At 40.4% G+C, this 22,402-nt stretch overlaps 2 protein-coding genes across 5 annotated transcripts in view; one reads left to right on the top strand and one right to left on the bottom strand.

The window, feature by feature from the left end:
• Positions 1–291: 291 nt before the first annotated feature.
• LOC120515159 (CD276 antigen homolog) lies at positions 292–18,368 on the bottom strand. 2 transcript variants are annotated; one of them, XM_039735915.1, is made up of 6 exons: positions 17,659–18,368; positions 15,022–15,093; positions 13,057–13,113; positions 10,291–10,638; positions 6,309–6,377; positions 292–856 (listed from the first exon to the last, which is right to left on the bottom strand). In XM_039735915.1, the coding sequence occupies exons 2-6, from the start codon at positions 15,032–15,034 to the stop codon at positions 807–809; spliced, it is 537 nt and encodes a 178-aa protein (XP_039591849.1). In that variant the 5' UTR covers positions 15,035–15,093; positions 17,659–18,368; the 3' UTR covers positions 292–806. The 2 variants fall into 2 exon arrangements, with proteins under 2 accessions (XP_039591849.1, XP_039591853.1); XM_039735919.1 differs by having other exon boundaries at positions 10,291–10,608.
• Positions 17,797–22,402, top strand: part of LOC120515142 (V-set domain-containing T-cell activation inhibitor 1-like) — a 35,340-nt gene continuing 30,734 nt past the window's right edge. For 2 of the 3 annotated variants that reach the window (XM_039735890.1, XM_039735907.1), the window contains exon 1: positions 17,797–17,899. The gene's annotated coding sequence lies outside the window, so the exon portion shown is untranslated. Of the gene's footprint in view, positions 17,900–18,422; positions 18,481–22,402 lie in introns of those variants that run through there. The other variant, XM_039735898.1, reaches the window with a different exon arrangement.

The raw sequence follows: 22,402 nt of genomic DNA, 5'->3' as shown, positions 1-22,402 counted from the left end.
TTTGCAATACTCCGCTTTGCCATTGTGTCAAATGACCTATGACATATCCTCTAATACTTAATACAGTGCAAATCTTGCCATTGATTTTTGGCAAACAAACTGAAGCTCCTGTTTATCAAGCATTGAGTTTGGATTTACATTTTGGTAGTGATTAAAGATGGGATTGCTGTCCTGGTTTTGACTTTTGCCTGTTTCTAAATGTTTTATTTTGTGACCTATCATCTCTTGGCAGTACACTAGTTGGGCAAGGGCTAAGGGTCCTAAAAAGAAGCCATGCAGGATGAACAGAGGTTTTTAGCATGCATGTTTTCCATTTTAATGTCACCCTCACCAACATGTTTAAGCTCTGCAGCTCTGGGCTGAGCAGGTGCCACACCAAGATGTACTATACACAATGAGGACAGAGTGCAATGGGCACTGATGGACACTGACATTTCCTTGGGTTACCATGATGTTAATCTCATGTCTGGTTGCATGTTAATCAGACCTGACTGTCTAAATGGTGCAAAGGTCCAAGCAATCAAACCGTCCTCCAAGGATTCCTCTCTTCCATTTCATATCAGTCTTTTTTTAGAAGATGGCTCCCTCACATCGGTCTCTTTCAGCTGGGAACTGCCATTGTGAATGACACCACATGTTTTCCAAATGTTTTCGTAATGTTCCTCAGACAAATAACAGGTGTCATCCTCCTGACGAAATAAACCTTCTGGAACAGAGTGGTCAGATCTCATCATGGTGAAACACAGTAGAGCAGGACTGAATGGTGCTGGACATGGTGGCATCTTATTCTCAGTTATTGGACCCTTTCAGCAATTTGATTTGCCAAGCGACCTGTAACGCTTCTTCAGTCGCTTAGCTGTATTAATTAAAAGAAGAGAGAAAAGAGAGAATATTAATTTATTAAAGGAGACAAGAATAAAGTAACAATTAATTGTCCTGTCATCTGAATTATCATCCCACATCTGGAGCACCAGCCCTTCTGTATTAAACACACTTCAGTTATGAGGTCTCCTGGGAATGCTGGAGCACCCATGGGTGTCCACAAATGGTGTGACAATTAGAAATACATCTCTTTGAGAAGCAATTGAGCATGGTAAAGGCACTATATAAATAAAATGTATTATTATTATTGTTATTTTAATATTTTATTTTATTAAAATAAAAAAAAACATTCCATTCATGCAAGACAAGTTTAACGAAACTGGTTTGAAACAAATCAACCTCATTATTATTATTATCCATCCATTTACCAACCCGCTATATCCTAACACAGGGTCACGGGGGTCTGCTGGAGCCAATCCCAGCCAACACAGGGCGCAAGGCAGGAAACAAACCGGGCAGGGCCAGCCCACCAAAATTATTATTATTATTATTATTATTATTATTATTATTATTTATATTTATATTTATATTTATATTTTATTTAAATAAAAAAATCCATACATGCAAGCCAAGTTTAACAAAACTAGTTTGAAACAAATCAAACATTATTATTATTATTATTATTATTATTATTAATTTACTGTCATGTGCACAGTAAGTAATCAGTCACACCATAAAATGAAAATTGTGCTCTGCATGCTCTATTAGCAACCAATATACACAAATTTAACACAAGACAATACAATTAACACGCTAATAGTCAATAAATAGTAAAATAGAAAAACATGGGATGCTATAAAATGGCTGACCCTGTGCTCTGTCTGAAAAAAAGCTCATGCAAAAAGACAATTTCCCCTCGGGGAACAATAAAGTATTTAAAATTAAATCAAGTCAAATTTCCACAATAAATGCAGGTGTGCAATGAAGTAAATACAGTGCAAATACTATGAATAATATGTGAATAAATAAATGAGGTACAGCTGGCCTTTCATATTCATGGACTCCACATCTGCAGATTCAACCAACCGCAGATTAAAAAATTTTGAAAAAAAAAAAAAAAATCCAGAAAGTTCCAAAATGCAAAACTTTAGTTTTTTCAGCATTACGCTGAATCCATGCAAATGAAGTAATGTGAAGGCATACCCTACAGGACACCGGCTTAGTGGGGAGATGGGATTGGGCAGAGGTTCCAGGCCTCTGCTTTCACCCTTAATGGCCAGTAATGTTCCTGTCACTGTTTCACCTATATAAATCTTGTTTCGATTTCTTCTTCCTCTATAGTCGTATTTGATTGTCTTTTTGGCACCTGCATAAGAGGCCATGAGAGATTGCAGCAGAACTCACTAAACCATTCAATCGGTAGTAGCGAATGGCGGTGTGTACAAAGTACAGGGACTTCGTCAGTACAAGGTACGAGGGAACATAAGCTGGTACTGTATCACTCAATGAGAAAATAAAAATTTTAGACCTTTTAACAGGCATGTCGTTTGCCAAAGCAGGTTGTAAGCTCGGTAAGAACGAACAAGCATTCACACAATAAAGCATAATTTAGCTGAAATTCATGAAAGTGTTAGCAGTGCTAGTGCTACTGTAAGTAATCTTGAGATGACTTCAAGTATAAGGGAGGATGTGAAAGTACTAATATAAACCATTAGTACGAAGGCGAGTCAAGCTAAAATTCGAAAATGTGATTTATCAGAAAATGGAATGAACCTTCACAAAACCGATCAAATCATTCATTTCTCAATGGAGTCTCCACCCTTCTCGATGCACTTGCACCCCCTGCCTGGCAGTGCCAGGATTCCAGCAGAATCAAAGGTTTTGTCTCGTCCTCACAACCACTTGTACACCCGAGTTATTGTCGAACACTACAGTCACCAATGCAAGTTCCTGTGACTTGCTGAAGACCACGGTGAAGCCTGATATTTGATCCAAGCAGCAGGGACTGCTGTCTCAAGGAGTCCTTTTGCTGCAAGACAATGGCAAGAACACCAAGGCTTGTCTGGAGAAACTGAAGTTTGAGGTATTGCCACATTATTCTTATTCACCAGATTTTACTCAGTTGTGATTTCCACCTTTGTGGACCACTAAAAAAAAATAAAATACATCTGAGTGGTCGTTGATTCAAGACAGATGATCACGTGAAGAAAGTGGTGCACAAGTGGTGGTGAGGACGAGACAAAACATTCTATTCTGCTGGCACTGCCAGGCAGGTGGCACAAGTGCATTGAGAAGGGTGGAGACCACATTGAGAAATGAATGGCATGATCAGCTTTGTGAAGGTTTGTTCCGTTCTAATAAATCCCATTTTCTAACTTCAGCTTGCATATAACAAAATACTAATTGTATTTGACCTTTATGAAGTCCTTATATAAGGGACTTGAGCTACTGGGAATCTTGGTATTTGCGGGGTTCCTGGAGTTAATCCCTCACAGATACCAACGGACAGAAACATCAAGTCAAGTCAAGTTGGGGAGCATGCACTGGTACAGTGCGTTGCCTCACCCACTACACGACGAAAAAGCTCAGGATCCCGGTTGGCAACCCCCCAGGCAGACACGCGGTCCAGTTCCACCCTCCGGAAATGACCCTCTATCTGCTGCAGCCAGGTATTACGTGGGCAATCCGTTGGCCTGGTCCAGGCACTTGGGTCCCCAACAATGAGGATCTTACAAGCCATAATACGCTCGGTGAAACGCACCACATGGCCATAGTGCCGTAACTGATGTTCCCTCACAATACGGTAATGTGCCTCATTCGGGACTTCATGAGCAACACAAAGTCAAACCAATGATGACCAAGGATTTTCCGGAGAGACACAGTACCAAAGGAGTCCAGCCTTCATCTCAGGTCACTGGAGAGCATCCATGTCTCGCAACCACATAGCAAAACTGGAAGCACCAGGACAGGACTCTAAAGACTTGGACCTTCGTCCTTTTGCATAGATATCAGGAGCGCCACACACCCCTTTCCAGCGACCTCATGACCCCCTCCCATGCTCTCCCAATCCGTCTATTGACTTCATAGGAAGAGTCACAGAGACATGAATGTCACTGTCAAGGTAAGTAAACCTCTCAACAAGGTCGACAGGCCTGGATCTTGGTTTTTAACCAGGACACTTGCAAGCCCAGACACTCAGACTCCTCACTCAGTCATGAATGGCATGAATGTCACTGCCAAGGTAAGTAAACCTCTCAATGACGAGGTCAACACTCTCTCCGCACACAGACACCCTGCTGATGGCTGTGCCCAAGAGGTCATGAAAGGCTTGGATGTTGGTTTTTATCCAGGACCCTCACAAGCACAGACAGACTCCTCACTCAGTTTCTCGAGTGCCTCGATCAGAGCCTCCATTGACTTCGTGAAGAGCACAGCATCAACAGCAAAGTCAAGATCTGTGAAACATGTAATGGCAGAAACATGTAATCCAAAAATGAAAACATGTAATCCAGATATGATAACTCAAAAGGTGAGTGGATAAGGTACATTACTGGCTGGACCAACAGCATGTCCCAGCAACATCAGACATTGTGAGGTGATTAGATAATGGATTGCAGTCATTTACAATTCTGATTTTCTGCAGATAAAAACCGTTCTCTAGTCTAGCATTCCTTGATTTCACACTCCTATAGCATCTAACTGATGTAGAAGTGTGAATAGATTGTGTTGAGGGTGGGCTCCCCTAAAGACTCTAGCATGGTACATGTCCTCCTGAGCAGGAAGAGCTGTTCCTGGAATGACTCCTGGTCCTGATGACCTGCTGTAAAGCCCTGTGTTCCAGCAGCTACCAAATCAGATGGTGATGGTATTGGTAAAAATGCTTTCAACAGTACCCCTAAAAAAGATACTAAGGATACTGGCTGGCATGTTAAGTTCCTTTAGCCTTCTCATCAAATACAAATGTATTTGACATGCCTTGACCACTTGAATAATGGTATGGGACCAGCTAAGCTCCTCAGTAAAATAAACACGAAGACATGTAAAGGTCTTCACTCTCTGCTCCTCTACCTCACTGATGTACATAAATGTGTGCTGCTCCCTCCTTTTCCATGGTCAACAATAATCTCATTCATTTTTTACTACCATTTAAGGAGCGGTTGTTGTCCTGGCATCACGTTACCAGATTTACCATCTCCTCTTGTAGTCTGTCTCTTTTCTCGCAGAAAATGCACACTTGATGACACTGGTGTTATTCTGGGAGGGTGAAGAGGGTATAAGCAGGAGACTTAGCACACAGCCTTGAGGGGTCCCTATATTTAAATCCCATATGCTGGACTAAATACGGTCTGTCTGTTAGAAAGCTCAGGACTCCAATTACAGATGATGAATGGCAGACCAAGGGTGAGGAGCATGTCTGTCAGTTTCGATGGTATCAATGTACTGAATGCAGAAGTATAACCAATAAATAGTATTCTGACATAACTATCCTGTGAGAGACTTAAATCTATGGCAGTAGTGACAGAGCATCCTCTGTGAAGCTTTTTGCTCTGTAGGAAAACTGAAGGAAGTCTAGAGTGACTTGTATGATGCTCTGGTTGAACATCATGGCCAGTCTTTTGAAGCACTTCATCATGATAGGAGTCAGTGCAACCAGCTGATGGTCATTGCAACAAGTATTTGTGTTCTTCTACACAATAGACCCATCCGTGGCAGAGCGGCGGGCACTGAGCAGGCTCCTGTCAGTCATGGAGAGCAGCTTCAGTGACCGACTGCTGTCACTGTCCTGCTCCACTGACAGACTGAGGAGATCGTTCCTCCCCCACACTATGTGACTCTTCATTTCCACCCGGAGGGGTGGGTAAACGTTAATATTATACAAAATTATTGTCTGCTCGTACTTTCATTGTTTTCACTCTTTAATTTAATATTGTTTTTATCAGTATGCTGCTGGAGTATGTAAATTTCCCCTTGGGATTAATAAAGTATCTATCTATCTATCTATCTATCTATCTATCTATCTATCTATCTATCTATCTATCTATCTATCTATCTATCTATCTATCTATCTATCTATCTATCTATCTATCTATCTATCTATCTATCTATCTATCAATAATTGTTCTTTTGAAGCAAGTGGCTTCCACTATGGACAGACCCTTTAGTTCAATAAATAATCATCCAGTAGGCACTGCAATTGGACAACATGGCTGTGGAATTATCTGAAGGCTAACAAGAAAGTTGTACATTAATACAGGCCATAGATTTTAAAAGTAGACTGGGTGATAATCACAAAACACTAAGAAAGGGTGCTTGTCTCGGTCACATTACGATAACAAATTCAGCCACCAGAGCGTGCCAACGAGTCTCCCTGCGGGAACTCAAGAAGGGTGACTAGCTGAGCGTTGGACACAGAGACCCTCCATGAGCTCAAAACTCATGCTGAGCTGCTGTTGATTGAATACTTCTGGTATCACCATGACACTCACATTCTAACAGTGAAAGCAGTAAAATCATCACAAGCAAGGTGGACAATCCAACGATGATCACTTGAGCACCTGGGAGGGAAATAAAAAATGGAATTAAATAAGACCAGTATACTGTATGTCACACAAGATGAGAAAACAATGAAATATGTAACCAGATCAGAACAAACATGTTTGCCTAGAAAGTGCAGGAAATCAGCTGAATTCTCTAATCTTATCCCATTTTGGTCCCCTCAAAAATGTCCCACTTGGCCCTGAGTGGGATTAAACTGGTTTGACAATATCATCTTAAAGAAAAACATATAGAGTTTCTGATCAGGAAATATACAGTGGATTGAGAAAGTTTTGAGACCCCTTCACTTTCTGCACACTTTATTGTGGTGATTTAATTTTAAATTGATAAATTAGCCATTTTTCCCATCATTCTACACTTAACAACTCATATGACAAATTAAAAGTGTTCTTTCAGAAAGGTTTGCAAATTCATTTTAAACTAGCTGTCCCCCACAGCTCCGGCCATGTAGTAGTGAAACAGGATAAACTTTAAAAATCATCAAAAAAAAAATGTTATTCTGGACCAGCGGAAGAATGAAGAATGTCAAACATTGGCACTGTACCTGATTGTATTCAGCTCTGATGGGTGAGCGCCCCCCGTGTGGGGAGAAGAGCGCATGGCCGTGATATCTCTGGCAATCAGCAGGTGCCCTCTCAAAAACATGTAGCTCTGATCTCTCCCTCAAAAATGTCAAACGTTACTCCTTGACAATCTCTAGATAATAATGTCGGCCTAACAAACAGGTATTGTTAGCTAAGTGGAGGCAAGATGCACTCCAACACGTGGTGTGAGGTTAGAGCTACTCGAACAGGGGCTTGTGCATGAGTCAGGAGCTCCCCTACACAGCCGCTCTTTCAGATTTGTGCAAAAACTTTGGAACCACAGGTGAACTATGATACTTAGTGCAATGAGAGAATCTGCAAATTCACCTAGAATGTTAACAGATTTTGGTCAGGTTTTATTTTATAATTTTTTTAAGTAGTTCTCTCATGAAAAGCAGACAGACAAACAGACAGACAGATGTTGGATTATATATTTATATATATATATATATATATATATATATATATATATATATATATATATATATATATATATATATATATATATATACTGTATATATATATACACTAGGGGGTTCGCCCCTGATCGCTTCGCTCGCCAACCCCCCTGGTCACTTCGTGTCTCTGCTGCTCCCATTGTAAAGAGGGGGCTGAACGCACCCCAAGGAGACGTGGTCACTCCTCCGAAACCCCCTTTTGAACTATGATACAATGGGAAACAAATATAGTTCTTTTTTTACCTCCTCTTTGCTCAATCAGTTACTTGTGCAGCGTTTCAAACATTTCAAAGCCTGTACAGCACTTGTCCTACTCTTTGTCTTTTATTTTCCGGCCCCAGGTGTGGTTAAATCTCTTGGCACCAAGTCTTGTCTCGCGAGATGTGAGTTCTTGATATTATTTAGTTTAGAATTTAAAAATAGAATAAGAATCTGAAAATCTAACAACTTCACATTAAAGTTTGATAAATTCTGAAATGAGAATGATACCAAACATATATATGTAGGTTTTAAAATAAGCCCAATTTAAAGCATGACAAAAAATGTGACATAAAAACATCACATAAAATCATTGCAATTATAGGCTTAGGCTTTTATATACATAGAGTGTATATATATATATATATATATATATATATATATATATATATATATATATATATATATATATATATATAGCCATTTTGTAGTCCTATAAGATTCATTAATATTTCACTAGATGACAATGCATAATCTATGGGAGGTTCCTATAACCCCCATAAATAGAATTGTATTAGTATATTCTTGAAATTTCTAACAGCTATTAGTGAAAATTATTCTTCAGTTAGTGACAAACTTGCCATGTGTAAGGTATACAGGCATACGGTTTTAAACCGTGCTCATGCTTGATGGCCTATGGGCTCTTTGAATGTGTGAAGTAACACGTAAAGACAGCGCACTTATTTAAGCATGAAGCTGTGCGCTTATAGCGTACATAAGAAGAACTTTTAAGTAGAGAAATAACTAAAGATCCCCAAGAAAAACTAAGTTTAGACAAGATACATTTTTTCCTTTTTTTGCCTTTTATTCTACGTGTGTCACTATTTTTTCTTTTATTCTTGTGTGGATTATCTGCTTTTAACTTTCACTAAATATTTTTAAAACAAACTTTTGGACTGTGAGATTTCTTTTGACACGTGTGTTACCGTGCCTGACTTTGCCTTATGCTCCAGTGGCTACATATATATATATATATATATATATATATATATATATATATATATATATATATATATATATATATATATATATATATATATATATATATATATACATATATATATATATATATATATATCAAAAACTGAAATCTCTTATTCCTAGAAGTATTCAGACCATTCCAGGTCAGGTCCATCATGTTGGCTTTAACTCTCCTTGAGATGTGTCCAGAACTTGACTGGAGTCCATTTGTGGCACATTGAATTGACCAGATGCTATTTAGAAAGGCACACATGTACCTGTGTATAGAAGGTCCACAATTTATATGGTATGTCAAAAACAAAACCAAGCCATGAAAGTTCAAGAACCTCTCTGTAAACCTCAGTGATCAAATTCTCTTGAGGGATACATTTCTAAAGCTTTGAGTGTTCCCAGGAGCACAGCAGGATAAAGATTTGTTAAACAGAAGAAGTTTGGACCCACCAGGCCTCATCCTAGAGTTAGCCGACCAGCCAAACTAAAAACCAGGCAACAATCAGTCTACACTCAATAACCCACAATGACAAAGAGAAAACATTTTCAGAAAAGTTTGAAAATGTATTAAAAATCAACAATTGAAAGCTATTGGTTCATTAAATTATTCAAGTACTTTGCTGTGGTACTCCAAGTTGCACTCAGGTTGAGGGGAGTCCACCTGTGGCCAATTCAGTCCATCTGATGCTGTTTAGAAAGGCTCACGTCTACCTGTGTATAGAAGGTCCACAATTTGCACTGCAAATCAAAACAAAACCAAGCCATGAAGCCCAAGGAACATTCTGTAGATTTCTGGTTTAGAGGTGGGAGATCAAATCATTTCTAAAGCTTTGAGTGTTCCCAGGAGCACAACAGCCCCAGGATTTGTGAAATAAAAGAAGCTTGGACCCACCAGGACTCATCCTAAAGTTGTCTGAGTAACCAAACTAAAAACCAGGCAACAACGGGTTTAGTGAGAAAGATGATAAAGATTTCAATGGCGACTCTAACAGAGCTCTAGATGTCCTCTGCTGAGATGGGAGAACCTGTCACAAGAAAAACCGTCTCAGTAGTATCAAACAGGTGTTGATGGTAGAGCGACTGGACAGAAGACACTCTTGAGTAAACCTTATATGACAACTGAAAGGATTGCAAGACCATGAGAAAAAAAGATCTGCTGGACTAATTAGACAAAAATGTAACTCTTTGAGCACTATGCCTGGCACGATCCCTATAGTCAAGTAAGGTGGTGGTAGCATCATGCCGTGGGGGTGCAGGGACAGGAAAACTGGTCATAATAAAGGAAAGGATTAATGCAGTCAAATACAGAGAGGACCTACAGAACACTCCACCTCAGACTGGGGAGATGGCTCAATGACCTAAAGAATACAGCCAAGGCAACACCGGAGTGGCTTTAGGACAAGTCCCTAAGTGTCCCTGAGTAGCCCAGCCAAAGCCCAGACTTAAACCACACAGAACATGTGTGAAGAGACCTGAAGATGGTAGTCCAGAGATCTATACCATCTAATTTAAGAGAGGTTAAGAAGATCTTAAGAGGACTCATACAGATTAAGAAGACTCATCTTTGACAACAGCCTACAGAGCCATGACCCAAAGTGGACCAGTCATTCTGTAAGGACTTCCCTCCTCCTGATACTCACTTGGCATGTCCTCTCCAGTTACGGATAACTGCAGCTGAGTTTCCTTATAATTGGATACCCAGATAACCATACACACATACTTCCCAGCATCTTCCAGGTGGACATTTGTCAAAAGAGCAGATGCATTTCCTTTGGAGATCTCTTGGTGAAACATCTGGATTCTCCCTCTGAACCTTTCCAGTCCCCATTCTGGCCTGTGCTCCTCATCTTCATAGTGATAAATAATTGAGGAGCCATGCTGCCACTTAATGATCAGGAAGTTTCTGGGGTCTCTCCAGTCCAGAGGTGGAAATGTGCAAGGCAGAAGAACATCTTCACCTGCAGACGCAATAATGACGTGAAGTGTGGCTGAGGAGAATAGAGGACATGGTTATGAAAGGGCTATGAAGAGGACAAGTGGTGTAGTAGGTCTGACAAGTGTGGAGAACACAACATTTAACAAATGTGCCAAATAAACCCACGGTTTTTTATTCAAATGAACTTGTTGAATACATAAATGAAATACAAAGGGTGGCACACACCTGATAGGACCTCTGTCAAAGCTAGCATCATACCACAAAGGACCATTTCATAAAACCAGACAGCAATTAACATCTAAGTAACACATGAAATCATTCTAGCACTTAATTAGAAATGAATGGTAGAAGGACCTTACTCTGAAGGAGTAAACATCAATCAATCTTTAAATTATTTGACACATTTCATAATGAGCGCTGCCTGATAGAACTCAGGGAAGTTTTATTTGGAATAGTTGGTGGTACCTGGGAATGGTAGGCACCAAAAGGAAAGGCAAAATTATTCTCATTCAATAGACAGGAAGTCAGAGAAATCATTGCACCAAAACTAAAATATTAGGCAAAGATTTCCAGCCAAGCAGGACCTTTATTAGCTTTAGTGAAAGACATTATGAATCACTTTCCTGAATGCGTTTGATTCATCGATAGGACCTAGGGAAGGCAGCAATTTAAAAAAATTGAAAAAACAAAAAGCAAAAAGCTTTTTTGGGAAGGTACCATTTGAATGAATAGCAAACATATAATCATATAATTATTTCATTATTATATACTAAATTGCATATTAAAAGGCTGACAATTTGTATTATATAATAATTTCCTATTTGAAAGTTCAAAGCATAAAAAACATGGTTAAAATGAGTAATTCAGCTGATAAATTTGTGAGCTATAGGTGAATGAGAATCATGAATTCTATTCATTTCTATTCTTTTTGATTCTATTCGTGAATCAAATAAATAACAATTGTGGGACACATTCTCAGAATTTTGAGAATCAAATGAATGTGAATTGTGAGACTTGTACTTGGGTAATGATTCAGTTTGAGAAAAATGCAGTATGTGAATAACAATTGTGTAACTCGTTCTTGGGTAATGATTCAATTTAAGATAATTAGTGAACAAAAATCATGTGCCTCATTCTCAGGTAATGATTCAGTTTGTGAATCAAATGAATGAGAATTGTGTGCCCTATTCTTGGGTAATGGCTCACTCCTTAGATAATAAGTGATCCAGGATCATGCACCTAATTCTTGGATATTGATTCCATTCATGAGTCAAATGAATAAAAAAATGTGAGACTCATTCTCTGGTAATGATTCAGATCAGGAATCAAATTAATGAGAACTGTGTTCCCTGTTTGCAGGTAATGATTCAGTTTGTGAATTAAATGAACAACAATTATGTGCACTATTCTTGGGTAATGATCCAGTTCGAGATTGTATGTGAATATGAGTTGTGCAGATCATGCTCGGGTCATTTGTGAATCAGATAAATGTGAATTGTGAGATTCAGTTTGAAATCAAAATAATTGGTAAATGACATAAAAATAGGTGTGCGTTGAAGTTCTAAATAATTATTAGATGTTAAAATAAAATTTGTTTAACTTTCAGTTTTATGTGACTAATGTGTACAAAGAGACAATATTAGATGAATGTATTCTGTTTAAAACAATTCCAACCAATTAAACAAAATTAATAATTATCATTTTCTGATATAAATGTTTTGCAACTATATTTTAAGTTTTATGATGAACAGGAGAATCATCAATGACGAGTTCTCATTCATCGGTAATAAGTCAATTTGATCTTAAAACAATTTTAAGTGAAATTTACATTACGGGAATGATGAATCTCATGGGCGACACATACATATTTACTTTTTAGCACGTAGACCCTGATGATATTCTGCATATTGTTATGCTTCTGTTGAGCTCCGCTGACTCGCAGAAAAGAGACATTCAAACAGAAGGCTTTGTTTACCTTAACAGATCTAATAAAATAAAATGAAAACTTTTTGTTAATCTACAGTTTAAATACTATTATAATGGCAGATGTTCACCACCATCTTATATGGGCATGGAATACGCCAATGTGACCTCCATATAATGTGACCAGTAATTGGCCATAGCTAATGTAAGAGACAAAATGATGGAAACTATCCAAAAAACGAGAACAAAGCATTCACCCTAATAAATAAATAGACAATAAACTATATAAACACCTTTAATTACAATTACAAATTTTTCAAGGAAAGAATTTTTCAGGGAAGCCACAACATCAATTCACCCAACTGACAGCTTCTGTCTCTCGATGCATAAGGGAGCAGGATGAGCTAAATCATGACATTCCAGTTCTTACTGTATGAACCTTCCTATTAATCACCCAATGATTTTATTACTGTCATGTCACTTATGGCCACTTAAGTTGTATTTTGGTTTCTCTGTCTTTCCAGGAATCTGATGTTTCAATACTTACCTTCAGCATTTTGTGCAAAAACATGGAAAGGCACCCATAAAATGGCCGACATTAACACTGCAAGAAATGAAAAATGAACATTAGCACCACCTACAGGGTCAGACTATCAACCACAATCCTCAAAGTACATAAGAACATAAGAAATTTGACAAATAAGAGGAGACCATTTTTGTTTAGCTAAATAGTTAAGCTGTCCCAATATCTGATCCAGATTTGTTTAAAGGTTATCAAGGTTTCTTCTTCAACTTCATGGCTTGATAGTTTGTTCCAGATTTCCACAACTCTTTGACTAAAGAAGTGCTTACTGACTTTAGTCCTAAATGCACTTCCCCTTAGTCTCCACTGGGTGCTGTCATGTATGTGAGTCACCATTAAGTTGAAAGAATTCCGCTGGATCTTCTTTATCAATGCTTTTGAGAATTTTGAAGTCCCCCATTAGGTCTTCACACAGTCCCCTCTGTTCAAGACTAAGGCCGGCGTTATACTTCACGCGACGCATGCTGCAGCGGACGCTCCTGCTACGCAAGCGTTGAAGTCTTTATACTTGCGTGCGTACTTTACGTAAATCTGGAGGAATCCACCAGGTGGCAGTGCGAGATATCATCACGGTGAGAACATGTTCGGCTTCTCTGTGTTGTGAATTGCCTAGAACACCCATTAAATTACGATGACACCTTACCGCAATATCTCTGACAAAGGATGTCTATTGATTAAATCCATCAATCCAGGGATGTGTCCATTCCAGCAAGCATTAGGCACGAGTGAGAAACAGTCCCTGGACGAGGCCTCAGCTCATCGCAAGGTGAATACAAGCACTCGCATACACTAGCGTCATTTTAGCGACACACAAATCCTTAAATCTGCATATCTTTGGAAGGAAACCGGAGCACAGTGTGGAATACAAGCAGGAAATACCAGCAATGTAACTCCCTGCGAGACAGCAGTGCTATCGCTCCGCCACTGTGACACCCCCATGTGTGTAATTATTAACAGTATTCATTATTTAAACGAAATTATATGTACAATGTAACATACACACTTTAATGCATTTCATCATGAAAGTGATATCAAGTATGAATCAAAGGATTCTAAATGTGCAGAGAGTTGGAATATCAGACATTTAATTTGTTCTGTGTGGTGATCTTTTGCTGCTTGCCGCTGCTGTCAGGTCCAAGAAGCTCGTAGCGATTAAAAACTGGGATGACTTTTACGACGGTCTGCATTAATGATAAAATAAACTACGAGGTTAAAGTGGACAATTCGAGATTAAAGCCAAAATTTCCACTTTAATCACAAAATACATGTTTTCACCGTGTCCTTTATTTTTTTCTCAGTGGCTCAAATACAATGCTATACATCATGTTGCTGTTGTGAAGTTGCAAAAAAAAAAAAAGACGGCACAAAAGATGGTATGTGAGACTTTTAAAATGTATCGTGTCATTACGATCGGAAATATGCGACGCTTGAATATAAAAGCACCACGAAAGCATTTGTATGTCAGCATTTTGCTTCACCACTTTGAACCATTCATCAAACAGCAAAGCGCGCACATCGATCCCCGAAGGATCTCCATAGAGGCTTGCTGTCACATGTAGATAGTGAACAGAGACTCTGACGTCACGTTCCGACTTTTACCACACTGCGCCCCCAGACTTTTTGCTGGTACTGCAACTCGCGCACGTGTCGCGTTAATTTCTGAGGACCTGCTCAGAGGACGCGTGAAATGAACGCTGGGAACGCGTGGCAGCCATGATGCGGGCGCGTACGCGTTCTGAGCGTGAAGTATAAATCGGCCCTAAGAAGGATTACTTCTCTGAGCCTGTCACAGTAGGGCATGTCCTCAAGTCCTGGGATGCACATGGTTACTCAGTTAAGGTCACTTCTATATGAAATGATCGCAGACCACAAGAATAGCTTTATCATTTAATTTCATGACAGGTAATACAAATAAATGACAGATCTCACCTCTGCTCAGCATGGCTAAGGTGCGGCTCCAATTTGTCACACATTTCCGGGGTGCTAGAGTTCCATCTGAACCTACAAAAACAACCAGATGTTACAGGCTGCAAAAAGAATTAAGACATCTAATGAAATTGAAGCTTTCTGTCCTATTGAGTGACCATAGCCATCCAGGGGGCACTGCTTAAGACACTGGACTGAAAGCCACATGGCTACCACCTCTAACCCAGATTGTGACCTTAAGCAAGTCACTTAACCTATCCTGGCTCCAATTGTCCTCTTTAGGGAAGGATTTTAAGGGTACATCAGAAGAAGATTGTGTGGTTGCAGAGTACTTCAGTCTGTTTTTAGCTGTCTTCTATTTTGGAAGAATTGCAACCAGAAGACCACCTCAGGTTCTGGTGGGAAAATACCATTAAGATGTAGTCAGGCTCACCTCAATGCACAGCACAGGTTCTACAACCAAACTCCTGGAGAGGGGATGGACCTAATTTCAATCTGGAGTTCCCCAAAGTAAGAGATACAGTATTGGGCAGGTGTGGGCTTACTTGTAGTCCTCCCGGCTCTTCATTTGTATGTTGTAATTTACCCTGGTGGATGAGAGGATTGCCCCACTGTGACTTTGTGTAGAGGGAGGGGATCTGACTGTTGTTTGTATTTATGTGTCAAAAATTGGCTCAGAGTATTCGGCCATCTTTGAAACCTTAGGTGGGAGCGCTGGTAGCAATGTAACAGCAATGACAGTTAAATCTGGAAATGTGGAACTTCCTTATCTGAACCCAAGTGCTTGTCAGTTTTTTCTTGATACTAAAACATCCATAGGCTGCAATGATAGATTTTGTAGTAGTGTCATCAGATCTATAGTATGATTTTATGTCTTGGACACCTGGGTGAAGAGAGGGACTGAGTTGTCCTCACAGAACATGAAGGAGAGATTACATCTATTAGCGGGCCTGGGAAGGTATCGGTTATTCACCTAGAGGAGTTGCACTATGTGGTGTGAAAAAGGTACGTCTAGACATCTTTGCGCAAGGCAGGAAACAAATCCCGGGCAGGGCACCAGCCAACCACAGGTGTGCACCCACACACACACACCAAGCACAATTTAGAAACACCAATGCACCTCACCTGCATGTCTTTGGACTGTGGGAGGAAACCCACGCAGACGCGGGGAGAACATGCAAACTCCACGCAGGGTGGACCCGGGAAGCGAGCCCTGGTCTCCTTACAGCGAGGCAGCAGCGCTACCCACTGCGCCACCATGCTGCCCTGTGTTGTGTTTCCTTCCTTGCGCTCTGTGTAGGCTGGGATTGGCTCCAGCAGACCCCTGTGACCCTGTAGTTAGGATATAGCGGGTTGGATAATGGATGGATGAATGGATGGAAATATTTGTCGCATTATATACACTACATTATATTGCGCGTTACGCTACACTGTGTTTGACATGCTAAGTAAAAGGAGATATAAATACAATACTGATCGATCATCTGATCCGGCTCTTGAACTGAGAACCCAGAAAGTGGAATTTGATCAGAACAAAAAGTCATTCCATGAAGTGTGCGTCTGAAATTCAGTTTATTTTACTGATTTATTGCGTTCCACTCCAACAGATCAAGACGTCTGTGGGTTAAATGAACAAAATCAGGAGAGCGCCTTTTTAATTAATTTTGTGAATAAGGATCAAGTGTAAAGCCGCACGTATACGTGTACATCGCTCAGTCTTCAAGGGGGGCTCCCCCTACTCCCCCCTCATCTCCAGTCACGGCACCCAAAAGTATAATGCTGGCAGTAGTTCATTCCAGAATTGCATTTTCATCAACATGCAGCCAGACACACACACACACACATCATGTGTTCGTGGGTCACCCATGCGATAAGGTATTAGTTTATCTTTCTTTAGGTAAATGTGTAAGTGTCATTGATTGATTCTGTCATATTATAGGAGAGCCTATAGAAACCGTAAGACGACATGTATTTGTATTTTGCGTGTTACTGCATTGAACGATAGGAAATATTTTAGGATTGTATAGCTGCATCAGATTTAGGATGCTGATATCATCCCCACCATTAACAAGCCCCCGCAGCCCCCCGCACCCACACACCGGCCCCCTTTACTCCAGACTGGAAGGTCAGAATCACTTCAGATTGTACCTGTTACTGACCTGCCCTGAACATTTCATGACTGCAACTGAAATACTGGCAGATGTATGCTTGTGTGCTCAGCACGGATATTTAGGGGCTGCTGAGGGTCTTTGCGTCTTTGGTGTGGTCCGATCGCCCCAACTAAGTCCTAGACGGCGACAACAGCAATTCGGTAGTGTCGGCTCGGTGTGCCCTTCATTAATATTTATCTGTTAAGAATCATTTCCCTCCCATACGAGAGTAGCCGCACATAATGCAGATCCGTAAAATGCCACCACCGACACCCAACCAGCCATGAAATATGCACGAAAGGCGCCACATGAATAATTATTGTTTCACGCCACTGTTGTTTTTCACGGGGTTATCCAAGTGACGCCCACCCCGCGCACTTTTTTTTTCGGCTATTCTAGGTGGTATCTCGAGCAAAAATAATTTCACATTTCCCGAGCAATAAAAAATAACAAAGTCACACAATGCCCGTCGTCATCTTTTTTTACTTACGTGACCTGCGGTGACCGTTGCTTTTCCAGCGCTCACCCACGCAGTTTGCCGTCGCCTGCAACTCTCGATGAGGACGATCTTTACTTTTTGAAGTGCGAATCGAGTGCAAATTTCATCCAGAAAAGGGGGGCTTCGGACAAGAAAGACTTGTCTGACTTCCCGAAAGTCACACGGTGAAAGTGAAAGTTCGTGAAGGGTCCAGCAAGGGAGAGAGAGCTGCCGGCTGGTGCAGATGGGACAGGTGAGTGATCGGGGGCAGTTTTTATGATTTATCCGTTAACGGGCATGTGGGGTGGGCGCTTACAGGACGAATCAGCGGGCGATTCGGCAAACTGCGCTGATTTGTTGTTTTAACTCCCTTTAGGAAGTCTGGAATGTCGAATTTCGTATCGGTCTGCTCGTCATCGTGCAAAGTGTAACATAGCGCTTGGGGTAAGAAACATTAGCTACAAAACGAAGAATAAAGCCCACAACGCAGAAGGGAAGCGAAGACGGGGCAACACTCCAGTCATCCATTTGCAGAGCCGCAACAGCTGCACACGTCATCGGAGGTCTCGGCAAACAATTTTAGACCACCCGTTTCTGAAGGGTAGTTCCAAATTTTTCGACATTTATGCACCGCCTACTGTAAATATCCTCAACAACATTAAACAACAACTGTAATTCCTAAAATTATAAAATTAAGCGATAAAAAAGGGGAAAAGAGCAAATTCAAGCAATGGATTACCACATTGACATGCGACTGATAATGCAGTATTAAAGAAAGAAAGAAAGAAAGAAAGAAAGAAAATACGATCTTTGTACACCACTGCGTTTGTGAAGGTTAGTAGTGGGCAGCTCTCCAAAACAATCTCTGTATCTATCTGAGTAACGTGATCTATGACTTGTGTAACACAAAATTACATTAAAATAAATTGTGCAGCGTCGCCTTCATTATTTCCACGACCACCTAAAATCTCTCAGTATTGTACCATTAAGAAAACACTCGAAAATGCGGAAATGTTTTGAAAACAAATACTTTTGCCAGTTTAGTAAAAGTGTATGTATTCGGTTATGTGACTTTTAAAACTAAAATTGTAAACGCCTTTTGATATCGGTAGTACCAAATGAGCTATAACGAGGTTTAGTGCCTGACAAAAACACAAAATATCCGAGTTAGTGCAAGCTGCCCTAATTCGGGGTTGCATAGGGGGTTAGTGAAGGATTAAAAATAAAAAATAAAGTCATATTCATAATCGGTGATCTTGAAATGATACCCCATATGCTTATTTCTGAAATTTGTAAATTTTTTACCTTCTGGGAGTGGCTCATAGGGCCAGATGGGGGTAAGTTAGGGTGATTTCACCCTACAGTATTATTAGTCGAACAATGAGGAACAAACTTCATGAAAATCGCTCCAACCCACTATATCCTAACTACAGGGTCACGGGGGTCTGCTGGAGCCAATCCCAGCCAACACAGGGCTCAAGTCAGGAAACAAACCCCGGGTCGGGTGCCAGCCCACCACAGGGACAATTTAGGGTAATTCACATTACATGGTAATTCAGTGTTAAAAGTAAGTTCAATTATGATTCCTAACATGAATTTTTTACTTCCAATTTACTTCACTTAAACCTTTGCACTCCAATATTTTTTTTACTTATGAGTTCAGCAACTCAAACACATTTTGGATTTAAATGATATAACAATTAAATGTCAATTTTAGTTTTAATAAACTGGTTAATTTTAGTACAAATATATTTATTTCATTAAATGAAAACTTTCCCAGGACGCTCCCACCCTCCATGATTTTTCATCCTTCCAAAGATCAGAGGGAACAGAAAGTGATTGCCATTCTCGGATTTGCGCTTCTTTAGAGAATCGGGGGTTCACTGGTATATATCTCATATGGGGTGGTGCAGTGGGTAGCGCTGCTGCCTGGCAGTTAGGAGACCTGAGTTCACTTTCCCGGGTCCTCCATGCATGGAGTTTGCATGTTCTCCCCTTGTCTGCATGGGTTTCCTCCCACAGTCCAAAGACATGCAGGTTAGGTGCATTGGAGATCCTAAATTACTCCTGGTGTGTGTGTGCCCTGCGGTTGGGTGGCACCTTCCCTGGGATTTATTTCTGCCTTGCGCCCTGTGTTGGCTGGGATTGGCTCCAGCAGACTCTTGTGACCCTGTGTTAGGATATAGCGGGTTGGATAATGACTGATTTACTGACTGACTGACATTATTCTGGTCAATCTCTCCACTTTTTTTGTTCATTACAGTGTTGCACCCTAAATAAATTAGCAGGGATGCACAGGGGGATAATTTGTGATTACAATAACATTACTCAAAGTTATTGTCTGGTTTTACATGCATTTTTATTACTCTTTAATTTAATATTGTTTTTTGTGTCAGTATACTGCTTCTGGATTATGTGAATTTCCCCTTGGGATTAATGAAGTATCTATCTATCTATCTATCTATCTATCTATCTATCTATCTATCTATCTATCTATCTATCTATCTATCTATCTATCTATTATATAGTGCCTTTCATATCTATCTATCTATCTATCTATCTATCTATCTATCTATCTATCTATCTATCTATCTATCTATCTATCTATCTATCTATCTATCTATCTATCTATCTATCTATCTGAGATAAAGCCACAGCTTTTTTGATTCACAGCAAATATGCCTGAGGGAGCATAAGCACCTGAGATTAGAGCAAACAAAACTTCATTAGCCAGATGCAGCGCTCAGGTTCACACAGTAACAAGTCAATCAAACATGTCACTGGCACAAATACACAAAATCAACACATAGCACACAATATCCAGCATGGTGCAATGGCAGATCATAAAATAAAATAAAACAATAAATCGATACTAAAGTAAACCAGATCAGCCTACCACTGAATGACTTTAATACTGTTAATACTTATCTAATGTTAAAATGCTCCCAGGCTTTGGTCTTGTCACATCTGGACTACTGCAACACTCTGTTGGCAGGAGTCCCAGCTTGTGTCACCAAGTTGGTGCAGATGATTGAAAACGCAGCAGGAATTCTGGTGTTCAGCCAGCAGCGTTGGGCACACGTCACTCCCCTCTTCCGATAAGTACATTGGTTTCTTGTAGCGGCACACATTGACTCTTGCCTACAGAATAGCCAGTGGGTTAGTACCTTGCATATGGAGACACTTGTGCGGTCCTATGTTCCTTCTCACTCACTCAGGTCGGTGTCTGGTGATGTTACCTCTGTGTGGTGTCAAATCTCAGTCCAGCTCCTAATTGGTGAAATAGGCTCCCCACCTCCCTCACCGAAGCATTTAGAGACTCTTATTTGGTGAATTTCATTCCACCTGACATTAGCTGTTTTGTTGCTAAGCAAGTCTAAGTCATTTGTATTTTATTCTGAACTCTTTACTTGTGATGATTCATTTTGTCACTTTGTCCTGTCACAGTTGGTCTTAACAGTCCTCCAGATTGTTATTTACTCGATTATGATGATTTCATTTCCAAGTTTTTTTGGACAAAAGCTTCTGCTAAGTAAATAAATGGAAATGGACATAAACATGGAAATAGAAACAGTGCTGTGCCACCCAGTGCTTTTGTAACATAGAAGTGACACTTTCTCGTTTAATCTAGTCTGGGGTCCTGGGATCTTCAGCTTATCCTAGTAGCATCAGAGGCACAGCAGGTATTGCCTCTTCACAGACCTCAGACACACACACACGGGCACAGGGCTGGTTTGGAGTCACAACGTCTTTGAGATGAACTGCATTTTCAGAAAAGGGGAGAACATTCAAAATCCACACAGATAGTGACTGGGCATAAATTCATACTTGTGATGCCAAGTCAGAGATGGCTACACTCTCCCCAAGGGCTTTTGTGCCTTCAGTATCCCCAGTTTATTTATTTGTTTTGGCCCTCTAAGTCATGGCTTCCAGAGTCTTGTTTTCCTCTCCTGTTATCTCTTCCTCCATCAGTCAGCTATCGTTCACACCCACAGTACTTCGCAGGATTGAAATCCCAGTTGTGCCTTATCTGTGCTGTTAACGTTGTGTAAATAAGAGATATGCGCCATTCTGAAGATGGGAGCTGGAATCAGTACAGGAGCGGCACAGTGCCACACAGCAGGGTTCACACAACAGCTGACTCTTGATCTGTTTGTGTGGAGCTGGCATGTTCTCCCTGTGCTAATGTGAGTTATCTCCTGAATCCCAAATGACATGCATGTTAGGTGAATGCGTGACTTGACATTGGTGTAGGTGTGCCCCATGGTGACGGACTGGACTGGCATCCTGTGTGGCTTGCACCAATGTGGCCTGCGACTTCAGAAATGTGTTGACACATGCAATCACTACACACAACGTGTCAGGCATTGGTATTTAATGAGAGACTCCAGGTTTGTGGTTTATCGTGTAGAATAACGTCACTCTTTGGTTGGGTGGTATCAATAGACATACTTCTTTTTTGCCATATCTCTGTACAATGTTCCTTTCTCTTCATTGACATAGGCTCTTAAATGTATTGAAAGCGAGCGTCATTGAGCTGTGTCCTGTGCAGTCCTCAAAAGGGCACGGAGGCTCAAACTGTCATATCTTGCCAGAGTTGACTGGAACCACATCTGTCTCGGGCGTCTTCTCCTATTCTCCTATGGAGTCTTCAACATGGCCATGAAGTACAATATTTGCAATCCTGTTCTTTTCCACTGTAAGCCGCTGATGATTTCTTAGATGTAACAACTTCATGGTTCTCTCTCTCTGGTTT

Source organism: Polypterus senegalus, chromosome 1 (genome assembly GCF_016835505.1).
Source record: "Polypterus senegalus isolate Bchr_013 chromosome 1, ASM1683550v1, whole genome shotgun sequence".
In the NCBI taxonomy this organism is placed as follows: domain Eukaryota; kingdom Metazoa; phylum Chordata; class Cladistia; order Polypteriformes; family Polypteridae; genus Polypterus; species Polypterus senegalus.
The sequence above is the reverse complement of the archived record's forward strand: the minus strand, read 5'-3'. Positions and strand labels throughout refer to the sequence as shown.

What these genes read in the sequence shown, in the direction of transcription:
- LOC120515159 (XM_039735915.1), bottom strand. An exon ending in TTTTGCACAAAATGCTGAAG is followed by an intron (nt 10,639 to 13,056) that starts GTAAGTATTGAA and finishes TATTCTCCTCAG; the next exon opens with CCACACTTCACGTCATTATT. An exon ending in ACTGCTTTCACTGTTAGAAT is followed by an intron (nt 857 to 6,308) that starts GTGAGTGTCATG and finishes TAATTAATACAG; the next exon opens with CTAAGCGACTGAAGAAGCGT.